Consider the following 12,422-nt stretch of genomic DNA (forward strand, 5'->3'; position numbering starts at 1 on the left):
TGGAAGAGAAATAAATAACGATCAACCATGAATTCTAGTGACAATTAAAGGTAATTAATTACTTTCCCTTATCTAACCAAATTTTAGACCATCCATTTTCCTTAGTAGTAACTAAATTTCTCATCCATCACAATATCCCATTTTTTCAGATTTAAGTTAATAATTAATACCGTAAATTGGGGAATATTTTACTATAAAAGTGCCATTTCTTATGACCATTATCGTGCACATAATCAATCTTCGAGAAAATAAGGCAGGAGAATAAAGGACAAAGATACATGAGATACAGTATTTCTTTGGTTCTTTGTCTCCGCCCCTCCTGCTTAATTTGTTCATATTTGTAGATAAAATATTAGACTTTTCTCCATTTTCTTCAACCCTTTTGAGAATTATTACCGTGGAAGCAGTAAAATGGCAAGCCAAGAGACAATTGTTTTCAAGTCTAAAGTCACAGGCTATGTGTTGGCATGCTGGATTCTTGCTGCGTTTGGTGGCTTAATGTTTGGTTATGACATTGGTATCTCAGGTACATATATATTTTATTTCAATATTTGCTTTTTTTTTTTTTCATCGATGATGGATTCAAATTTTTATTTATATATACAAACTTTTAAAAATAACATGTTAGATTTGAAAAATACCATTGTATAATGTTCATAAATGTGTATCCAAATGAAGGGTAGCTCAAATTTGTTTGTTTGATTGTTTTCCTTTGCTTTGTCGATTAATTACATAAATAAATAGTATTTGTGTGTCTAATCAGATTGAGAATTTACTTTTTTATGTTAGGCGGTGTAAGTGGAATGGATGATTTCTTGATAAAATTCTTCCCCAAAGTTCATGAGAGAAAGATGCATGCCAGTGAGAACAACTACTGTAAATATGATGATCAGCTGCTCCAACTCTTCACATCCTCATTGTATCTAGCCGCACTCGTAGCCAGTTTCTTTGCTTCCAGAGCCTGTACAGTTTTAGGAAGAAAGCTTACCATTCTAATGGCATCCTCCTTCTTCATCCTCGGCGCAGCTTTCAGTGCCGCTGCGAACGTCTTGTGGGTGCTCATTCTTGGAAGAATACTCTTTGGTATCGGAGTTGGCTTCGGGAATGAGGTATACATGCATGTGTTTGGATTCAATTCAATCAAGGGCGGAGCCAGGAATATGGCTCCGTCCGGGCTAGAATTTTAATCTATAGAATTTTTAATATTTTTAATTTATATACCCGGGCTAATATCATATTATTCTAAAATTATACAAAATTTACTTATAATTTTTTTCACAAAAAAATTGGACCAAGCCCGGGTACAAGCATGAGTACCTCCGCCCCTGAATTCAATATTCAAAAATTTCTACCTTTTAGGTGGCCGATGATGCGATTGTATAATAAATCTTGATCTTTTTGCAGGCTGTTCCTTTATTCTTGACAGAAGTAGCCCCTGCGCAGCACAGAGGAGCAGTCAACATCCTCTTCCAACTCTTTGTCACCATTGGAATTTTCATAGCAAACCTTGTCAACTATGGCACCTCAACTACACACCCTCACGGCTGGAGAATTTCATTAGGACTGGCCGCTGTCCCGGCTGTTGTATTATTGTTGGGGTCGTTGGTTATAACAGAAACTCCCTCGAGCCTTGTTGAAAGAGGCCAAGAAGAGAAAGGAAAATCTGCATTGAAAAGGATTCGGGGTGTTGATGATGTTGATGCCGAGTTCCAGCAAATTGTCATTGCCTGCGAGCAGGCTCGACAAGTGAAGAAGCCATTCCAGAAGCTTTTCAAGAGATCTGGAATCCCTCCTCTGACCATTGCCATTTCCATTCAGATCTTCCAGCAGTTCACAGGTATCAACGCCATCATGTTCTACGCTCCTGTCTTGTTCCAGACTTTGGGATTCAAGACCGATGCCTCCTTGTTGTCATCTGTGATCACGGGTTTGGTTAATGTTGGGTCGACGTTCGTGTCTATCTATTCTGTTGACAAGGTTGGGAGGAGGAAGTTGCTTCTGGAAGCCTGCGTCCAAATGTTGATTTCTCAGGTACTATTATATCATATGTGGCGTGATTTGTCACGGATGAATTGTGCATTCATTGCATTAAGGTGCCAAGAACTGAGTTGATTAAAAAATGCCGTGGAAGTATGCTTCTTATATGTACCATAAACATCAATCGGAAGCCCGGGAAAGGGTTAAATCAGCGATGAAACGTGTGCTTGAATTGTTTTGACGGTTATGCAGGCTCTTTTGTCGGGTTGTTCTTACATGTATATCTTATTATCTGATGCAGTAATATGACTTGATTAGTTTACCATATGACTGATGAAAGAAAATCTATTCATTTCTATGTTCCAGGTTGCAATCGGATCTATATTACAAACTCACTTGAAGGAAACAGGCTCACTAGACAAAGGCCTAGCAGCCTTGGTGGTTTTTCTTGTGTGCACATATGTGATGGGTTTTGCATGGTCTTGGGGCCCAATGGGGTGGCTGATCCCAAGCGAAATCTTCCCTGTCGAGACTAGGACTGCCGGATTTGCGTTCGCGGTTAGCTCAAATATGTTGTGCACTTTCATCATTGCTCAAGCTTTCCTGTCCATGTTGTGCCACATGAGGGCCTTCATTTTCTTCTTCTTCTCTGCCTGGATCCTGGTGATGGGCATCTTCGTTTGGTTCCTTTTGCCTGAAACGAAGGGCGTACCGATCGATATGGTCGAGGAAAGGGTTTGGAAACAGCATCCTGTGTGGAAGAAGTTCTTCAACGATGAAGGGCCAAAGAATCATGAAATAGCATAAAGGAAATGTCTGGGATCAATTTCAACTAATCAGGGGTTGAGGTCATTTGATTTTGTTGTCTTGTCAAATTATTGTAAATTTTGTTTAATCTTCTTCTACTTCCTTTGTTTTATTAATTTTTTTCCCCGTGTAAGTGTGTAACTGTCTATTGTTTTTTTTGCCATACAAATGTTAAAATTGAAAACAAACTAGCGAAAAAAGTGGAGTTTAAATATATTAAGTTATTAACAATGTTCTTAATATTTAATTTAGACTAGTACAACGACGCACGCGTTGCGTGCTTGTACGATATGTTTTTATAATTTATTTGATTTATATTTAAATTAGGATCAAAATATATTTATAAGAAAGAATGAGTGACTACATTATAATTTTGATATATGAACTAAAAAATAAATTAAAAAAGAAAAAAAGACCCAAGCAAAAATTGAACCTACAACCTCATGATTAAGAAACATAGGCTTTATCCACTAAACTACATGTGACTTGCTTTTATTTTTTAATACTTTATTAATATATATAATTAGTAATGTAGAGAGTAGGGTGAAGGGTATTTTAGGTATTTTAAAAAACAGACCAAAGAAGTTACTCTAACCTACTCAGCCTTAATAAATAGTAAGAGATTATACATTTAATAAGATGATATTACGTGAATTAGATATATTTTTTAATTTTTAATTAGTTGATTATTATTTGATTAATAAATTAAGTTATATAAAAACTTAACTAAAAATATGGTTTTTAATGACTAGAATATCTTATATATTTTTAATTATTTAGCCATACAAAAGAAGGATTTTGACGTGCACAAATTACCAGCTTTTTAACAGGAATACGAGAAACTACAATCGTCGAGACATTTATCTTAAATATTTGCGGACTTATTGGCCTACATCATCAAATATGATATTACTCAAATATCTCACGTTTCACAATAAATATTCAACAAAATTATTATGAAAAAGTAAAAATTTATGGTAAAAAGTAAAAATCTTAAACACTCAAAATTTACCAAACTACACACCTTATAATATTTTTCTCTCTACTCAATTGTGAATTTCTTCACAAATGGTGAGACTATTTATTGAATTTCTTTACAAATAATCCAAAAATAAATTCATCATTACCTACATCATCACACACTAATTTTCAATATTTACAACTCTTATTTTCGACATTCAAATATTCAATACACACATTTTAAATATTATTTTTCAACACTCCCCCTTGTGATGATGATCATAATGATTGTCTTTATTACGTGTTTTTATAATGCCTCGTTAAAAACCTTACTAGGAAAAACTCATTGGGATAAAAACCATAGTAAGGGAAAAAAGAGTGCAGTCACGTAAACTCTTCATCATGTTGACATGAACAATTCTTCACAAATTTCGTAGATTGCGCATCTCAATATTATATATGTGCTTTCTGAATATTGTCGTAGAAGTGCCTTTGTGAAGAGATCTGATGAGTTTTCATTTGATTGAATGTGACAAATATCAATACATTTATTCTTCTCAAGCTCCTTGGTGAATGCGAAGAATTTAGGAGGAATATGTTTAGTTCTGTCGCTGTTCATGTATCCTTTTTTCATTTAAGCAACACATGCAGCATTATCTTCATATAGTATCACAGGCTTCTCGTCAAATGATAATCCGCATGAGATTTGGATATGTTTGGTCATTGATTTTAATCACACACATTCACGACTTGCCTCATGTAGTGCAATAATTTCGACATGATTTGATGAAGTTGTTACGAGCGTTTGTTTCTGTGAACGCCAAGAAATTGCAGTGCCTCCACGAGTAAATACATATCCAATTTAAGAACATGTCTTGTGTGGATCAGATAAGTATCCAGCATCGGCATAATCAATTATACTTGGCTTAGCATCTTTTGAATACAAAAGTCTCAAGTCTGTCGTTCCTCATAGATAACGGAATATATGTTTAATTCCATTCCAGTGTCTCTTTGTTAAATATGTGTTAAATCTTGCCAACAAATTTACGACAAAAGATATAGCAGGCCTTGTACAATTTGTAAGATACATAAGGGCACTGATAGCACTTAGATATGGTACTTCTGGACCAAGAATATCTTCATCATCTTCACATGGACGGAATGGATCCTTTTCTATGTTTAATGATGTAACAACCATTTGAGTACTTAAAGGATTTGATTTATCCATATTTAAATGTTTAAGGATCTTTTCTGTATAATTTGTCTGGTGAACAAACATTCCACATTCTTTTGTTCAATTTGTAAACCCAGACAATACTTGGTTTCCAAGATCCTTCATTTCAAATTATTCCTTCAAGTATGACACAACTTCTTGAATTTCCTTATTCGTTCCAATGATATTTAAATCATCAACATATACAACAATAATTACGCATCCGGATGTTGTTTTCTTAATGAAAACACAAGGGCATATTGAATTATGTACATATCTCTTTTTATCAATTTCTTCAATATATTTTCGGTTCCATATTTTTCTAGTATTAATATGATTGATAGAGATTTCACGATTCTCCTCAGTTTGTGGTTCTCATAGAATATTTTAATCATCATGTGTTTCTTCAGGAACATCATTTTCTATTTTGTGATCAACGTGTTTCTCTATGAATTTTATTTTTCGATGATTTTTTTATCCTTTGAACCGACTGGCCTTCCACACTTCAGGCGTTTAATGACATCATGAGTATCTTCAATTTGTTTCTTCGGAATTTTAATTCGAGCAGGGGTGGGGCATTTGCAGCATGTATATATGATTTAGTTACCCCTTTTGTGTCTGCAAATGCATTTGGTATTTGATTTTCTATTCTTTGCAAGTGCATTATTTGTTGTACATCTTTTTTACATTGTTTTGTTCTTGGATCCAGATGTAACAATGATGATACATACCATGTAATTTCTTTTTCGGTATGTTTCTATTCTCTCCCTAACATTGGAAAGATTTCCTCATTAAAATGACAATCAGCAAAACGTGCTGTGAACACGTCGTCTGTCTGAGGTTCAAAATTGTTAAACATGAATTTTATTGTGGCGATGATAACTAAAACCAGTAGACCAGCAAACCAGAACAAACTTATCAGTAGCTGCTGTTCTAGTAAAACTAAACAAGTAGAAAAGGGATAACAATACAAAACCAGTAGAGAACGTTTTCTAACGTTGCTATCTTAATTGTTACCGTTAAAGAGTTCCTAGTACTAGTATTAATTGCAGCATTAAATATTATACGGAGTCATTTAATGCATCTTACCCAATTGAGTATAAAACAAGACTGATTGTTTTATAGCTTTTCTGCAGGAACTTGTTTCGGTAATAAAGCTGATTGTATCAGTTATCTGAAGACTTTTCTGATTGTGAACGTTGAACTCAGTCGATTATATATACTTGGATAAAATCCTTGTTCGACACGACACTTGGCATAATATCATTTTCAAGGAACAAAGCTACTCTCTTATCAGACGAATATCAGAATTCCTTGAGCATTTTAAAAGTTCAACACAAAGAAAAGTAGCACACGCTTCATAGCTTATATCTGATCTTTTGTAGATCATCTTGTGCTACTAATTCTTACACTCTTCACGATCTTTACTGCACTTATACTTTATCAGAAGAGTCTGTAATCTGAAAAGAGTCTTTTCAGAACTTTGTGTTTCGCATTTTTGTAAGTTGAGAAACTAAGAGTTTCAGTAGGCTGAGGTGTAAGTCCTTCTGAAGTGGGTGTGTACAAGTGTTGTACTGTAATATCCAAAGTCTTTTAGTTATACCTTCTGGAAACAGAAGAAGGGGAGACGTAGAAGAGTTTATCTTCGAACTTCCATAAACAACTGCTGCCTACTGTTTTATTGTTTTTCAACTACTTCATCAGATTGTTTTCGCACGTTTGATTGTAATCAGGTGAAAGTATTCGCACAAGATCAACTACTATCCTTAACAGGATTTTAGTACCTCATCAGAACGAAAAACGAGTAGAGTTTATTCACCCCCCTCTAAACTCAACTTCGATCCTCAACAATTGGTATCAGAGCAGGTTATTGTTGTTTGTGAAAAACTACAACAAATGGCACACTTCAGCAAGATCCATATGTTCTCTAAGGAAGATTTTGACGACTGGAAGATAAGGATGCAAGCTCATCTTGCAGCACAAGATGATGACATGTGGTATGTCATCACAGATGGTCCACTGAAAATCTTAAAGCCTAACACAGCTGTTGCTGTTACTGACGGTGCACCACAGATGGTCGAAAAATCAAGAAGTGAATGTACCAGTGAAGATAAGAAAAAGGCAAATCTTGATAATATGGCGAAGAATATATTGTATAAAACTCTCGACGAGAACACCTTCAGCAAGATTAAAATGTGGTCTACTGCAAAGGATATTTGGGAAAAGCTCATCCAGATATGTGAAGAAAATGAGCAAACGAAAGAAAATAAACTGTCTGTAGCAATGCAGAAGTTTGAAAATCTGAAAATGAGAGCAGGTGAAACTCTAAATGAGTTTGATGAAAGATTCAGTAGCTTGGTCAATGAGCTAGCTGCTCTGGGTAAAGAGCATAGCAACAGAGAAATAGCCCTCAAGGTGATGAGAGCCTTACCCAGAGAATGGGATGTTAAAACAATGGCTATGAGAGTGTCCAAAGACTTGAACAATTTGGAACTGCACGACTTATTTGCAGATCTAAAGGCCTATGAGTTCGAATTGGAAGTGAGAAGTGGAGAAGAGCCTTCAAGCCTACCCACCAAGACTCTTGCTGCTACTGCTACTGCCTCTACCTCTTCTGCTGCTGCTGCAGTTGTACCTCAGGCATTACCTGCTGTGAACATTGACAATACAATGGAGAAGACTGCTGAACAAATCAGTAGTGATGCTATGTCCTTATTTGTAAAGAAATTCTCCAGGTTCATGAAGAAGAAACATCGAACCTATCAGGGTCCCAATCGCAATTTCAAGAAAGATTCACCATCTGGTGATATGGGATGCTTCAACTGTGGAAAGATAGGTCACTTCATTGCTGATTGTCCTAAACCAAAGAAGGATGACCAAAAGAGAAAGGATCACAAGAGGAATGACAAAAAAGTCCAGAAGAGATCGAAAAGCGATGATTGCCGAAGAAAGCAAATCTAAGTGGGCGGACTCTAGTACTGAGTCATCTGACTCAAAAAGTCATTCCAGTGACAGTGATGCAGAAGAAGTCAAATGTCTAATGGCAGACAATGACTCAACCTCGACATCTGGAGAGGTATTTGATTTTGACTCTAATGAATTTACACGAAATGACTTGATTGATGCACTGCATGAAATGGTAAAAGAGTATTCCAGACTTTCTCAATCGTTTGAAGAAGTTAAGATTGAAAATCAGAACTTAAAGAATCAGAACAGTAAGTTAACTTGCTTGCAAGTAGACAGCTGCAATGATTTACAAGTTAAGATGAGTAAATTAATAACTGAGAATGAAAGAGCCAAAGAAGATTACCAGAAGGTGCTTTCTGAAAATCAGAAGTTATCGCTACTGGTAAATGCTTGGAACAAGTCTTCTGTTTCATTGGAAAAGATGCAAGAATTACAAAAACAGTCAGGAGAAGGAGTGGTCTCGGTTTTTGTAATAATGAAGGCACTTCTGAAACGAATACTAAGCCAACACTGGATATGTGCAAAGGGAAATACATTCACTTTGTGAAATCCAGTGTGGTATAGAAACCAGAAGTACCTACTGCTTCAGTTGAAAGGAATGTAAATCTGACGAACAGAAGAATGCACTATGGTCTGGGTTACGTTAAACCTAAGGAAAAAGTTGACCAGAGTTCTAGATTCAGAAAAGAATTCAACTCTGGAAGACAACATCCTATGAAGGTTAAAAACTACCAGTACTACAACTCTAAACCTGTTCAGAAGAGATACAGACTGGAAAACAGAAACAGAAGGGAAGAACAACATTTTGGTATGCATACTGTTAGAAATAACAGACCTTCTGTTGCACACACATCTTTGGATACCCGAAGTACAAAGTCACCAAGAATTGTACAAATGTGGGTTCCCAAAGGACTGATAAGGCTTGGACCCAAATAGATTTGGGTACCAAATACTAAAATTTGTGTTTGCAGGAACAGCAGAAGGAAGCAGAAATCAGTAACTCTACATGGTATCTGGACAGTGGATGTTCCAGACACATGACTGGACAAAGAAACCTACTTTCCGAAATAGTAAGCTGTACTGGACCAAAGATAACTTTTGGAGACAACTCAAAAGGTAAAACCATGGGTAAGGGTAAGATTATCCATGGTAATATAACTATTAACGATGTATTATTATTTGACAATCTTTGTTACAATCTAATCAGCATTAGTCAACTAAGTGATAATGGGTATTCTGTGACTTTTCAAAAGCATTCATGTATAGTTAGAGATTCTACTGACACTTCTGTGTTAACCGGAAAGAGAAAAGGCAATACTTACAGAGTCTCTTGGAACTCAAATCATGTCAATACTCCTACATGCTTAGTTGTTTCTCTTAGCAATAAACACTGGCTATGACACAAGAAATTGAATCATCTGAATTTCAAGTCAATCAATTATCTCAAGAAGCAGAATATAGTTGATGGATTACCTGACATTAATTTCGTTAAAAATCATGTTTGTTCTGCTTGTCAGCTTGGGAAACAGATAAGATCCAGTTTCAAGACCAAAGATAGCAAATCAACTTCAAGATGTCTGGAACTACTACCTATGGATCTATTTGGTCCTATCCCCATCATGCGCTTAGGGGGAATGAAATATACTCTTGTTGTTATTGATGATTTTTCTAGATTCACTTGGGTAATCTTTCTCGCAGGAAAAGATCAAACCAGTAGTCTCTTGATCAAGCTTCTGAAAAGAATTCAAAATGAAAAATCTACTACCATCATTAAAAGTTGAAGTGATCGGGGCACTGAATTCACTAACAAGTATCTTGAGTTATATTTGAATGAGCAGGGGATTCATCATGAATATTCAGCTGCCAGAACTCCTCAACAAAACGGAGTAGCTGAGAGGAGAAATAGAACTCTAAAAGAAGCAGCTAGAACAATGCTAGCAGATGCAGACATTTCTCAGGGCTTCTGGGCTGAAGCTATCAATACTGCTTGTTACACGCAAAACAGATCTATGGTCAACAAGAGACACAACCAGACTCCGTATGAAATATGGAAAGGGAAGAAGCCCAATGTATCTTATTTTCATGTGTTTGGTTGCAAATGTTTTGTACTAAATAATGGCAAAAATCATTTGACGGCATTTGACTCAAAATTAGATGCTGGAATATTTCTTGGTTACTCTGCTGTAAGCAGAGCTTTTAGAATCTTCAACAATAGAACTCTTAATGTTGAAGAATCGATTCATGTTGTCTTCGATGAAGACAGCAGTGCTGAAATTTCTAACATATCTGATTTAAATAACAGGTTAGACAGGATTCACTTGGAAATCGACAGTGAAGATGATGTGGAAGCAAATACCAAGGATCTTCAAAATCCAGAACCAGACACACCAATAGTGGAACCAGAAGTACAGAACTTGGATCTACCAATACCAGCAGAAGATGTTCAAGAACCTACTACTGGTTCTGTAGAAGACAATCTTAACATAACAAATCAGGAAGATGCCCATTCAAATCCGTTTATCTGGAGAAAATCTCATCCTCCATCATTGGTTATTGGTAATCCAGCAGTGCCGTTGAGAACCAGAAGGCAAATGCTTAATGAATACATGCATGCTACTTTTATATCTCAGGATGAACCAAAGAAGATTGAAGAAGCTCTTCTGGATCCTAGTTGGATTGAAGCCATGCAAGAAGAACTGAATCAATTCAAACGTAATGAAGTTTGGTTTCTAGTACCTAGACCATCTCATCAAGCTGTCATTGGAACTCGGTGGGTATTTAGAAACAAACTCAATGAAGAAGGCACAGTGGTGAGAAATAAAGCTAGATTGGTAGCTCAAGGCTTCAGACAAGAAGAAGGCATAGACTTTGATGAGACTTATGCACCAGTAGCAAGGCTCGAAGCAATCAGAATATTCTTAGCCTTTGCTGCTTTCATGAATTTCAAAGTATATCAAATGGATGTGAAAAGTGCTTTTCTAAATGGTCTTTTACAAGAAGAAGTATACGTCGAACAACCTCCAGGTTTTATCGATCATTTCTCTCCGCATCATGTATTTAAATTACACAAAGCATTATATGGTCTAAAACAGGTACCTAGAACTTGGTATGACACTCTTTCAAAATTTCTCATTGATCATGATTTTACCATCGGAGCAGTAGATAAAACTTTATTTACTTTAGTCAAAGATAAGCACATTCTTTTAGTACAGATCTATGTTGATGATATTATTTTTGGGTCAACTAACCCCAAATTATGTGCAAAGTTTGGAAAATTGATGCAGGATAAATTTGAAATGAGTATGATGGGAGAATTAACATTCTTCCTAGGATTACAGATTAAGCAATCAGAGACTGGAATCTTTGTAATCAAGCCAAGTACACCAAGGAGCTTCTGAAAAAGTTCGGAATGGAAGCATGCTCTGCTGCTTCTACTCCAATGAGCTCATCTATTAAGCTTGATAAAGATGAAAGTGGTATTCCAGTAGAGGTAACTCAGTATCGAGGTCTTATTGGTTCTTTATTATATTTAACTGCCAGTAGACCAGATATTATGTTTGCTGTTTGCATTTGTGCTAGATTTCAATCTAACCCCAAACAATCTCATTATATTGCTGCTAAACGTATTTTGAAGTACTTGAAAGCAACTCAAAACGTCGGCTTATGGTATCCCAATGATTCATCGTTAAGTCTTATTGGATATTCAGATGCTGATTATGCAGGTTGCAAACTAGACCGTAAAAGCACAAGTGGTTTTTGTCAATTTCTTGGTGATAGGTTGATATCCTGGTTTAGCAAGAAACAGACTTCCATAGCCACATCTACTGCGGAAGCAGAATATCTGGCTGCTGAAAGCTGCTGCTCTCAGATACTGTGGATTCAACAACAGTTAGGAGACTATGGGATTCAAGCCTCCGAATCACCTATATTCTGTGACAATACCAGTGCAATTGCAATCACACAAAATCCAGTACTTCATTCCAGAACGAAGCACATAGACATCAGACATCACTTTATTAGAGATCATGTGCAGAAGAAGAACATTCGTCTGGAATATGTTTCTACTGATCAACAAACAGCAGATATCTTCACGAAACCCTTACCAGAAAATAAGTTTTCTTACTTTCGTAATTCTCTTGGTTTGATAGATTTAACTTGATTATTTTCTGTTAAATTAGTTAACTTTTATTCTTACTCGCTTACTTATCGTATTGAACTAACAGTAAGATAATTGCAGAAAAGCAGAAGAGAAAAGTCAGATAAGCAAAACTGGAATTTTATTAGAAACCATTTCAGCACATTACACGATGCAAAAGTAAAAACAGTAGATCTTCTTTGCTTTTTAACCAGTAGCGTTACATGTAGCGTTTGTCTTCTAGGAGCTCTCTGATATTTGCTTGCAAAGTACTTCAACAGGAAAAAGATGGTCTTCTTCGAAGAGAAAGGCCTAGAAAGAATCTAGCAAGCTTAGGTCTTGCCAGCACTAATGTAATTTTTA

The 12,422-nt window shown here is 35.9% G+C and overlaps 1 protein-coding gene across 1 annotated transcript; it reads left to right on the forward strand.

Moving 5' to 3' along the window:
• Window positions 1–214: 214 nt before the first annotated feature.
• On the forward strand, window positions 215–2,818 carry LOC140827516 (sugar transport protein 8-like). Its single transcript, XM_073190196.1, has 4 exons — window positions 215–526; window positions 790–1,109; window positions 1,405–2,031; window positions 2,344–2,818. The coding sequence occupies exons 1-4, from the start codon at window positions 412–414 to the stop codon at window positions 2,782–2,784; spliced, it is 1,503 nt and encodes a 500-aa protein (XP_073046297.1). The 5' UTR covers window positions 215–411; the 3' UTR covers window positions 2,785–2,818.
• The last annotated feature ends 9,604 nt before the right edge of the window (window positions 2,819–12,422 follow it).

The sequence above is a fragment of the Primulina eburnea genome, chromosome 3, assembly GCF_022965805.1.
Source record: "Primulina eburnea isolate SZY01 chromosome 3, ASM2296580v1, whole genome shotgun sequence".
Taxonomy (NCBI): domain Eukaryota; kingdom Viridiplantae; phylum Streptophyta; class Magnoliopsida; order Lamiales; family Gesneriaceae; genus Primulina; species Primulina eburnea.

What these genes read in the sequence shown, in the direction of transcription:
- LOC140827516 (XM_073190196.1), top strand. Translation starts at nt 412, where the DNA reads ATGGCAAGCCAAGAGACAATTGTTTTCAAGTCTAAAGTCACAGGCTAT. An exon ending in GAGTTGGCTTCGGGAATGAG is followed by an intron (nt 1,110 to 1,404) that starts GTATACATGCAT and finishes ATCTTTTTGCAG; the next exon opens with GCTGTTCCTTTATTCTTGAC. An exon ending in TCCAAATGTTGATTTCTCAG is followed by an intron (nt 2,032 to 2,343) that starts GTACTATTATAT and finishes TCTATGTTCCAG; the next exon opens with GTTGCAATCGGATCTATATT.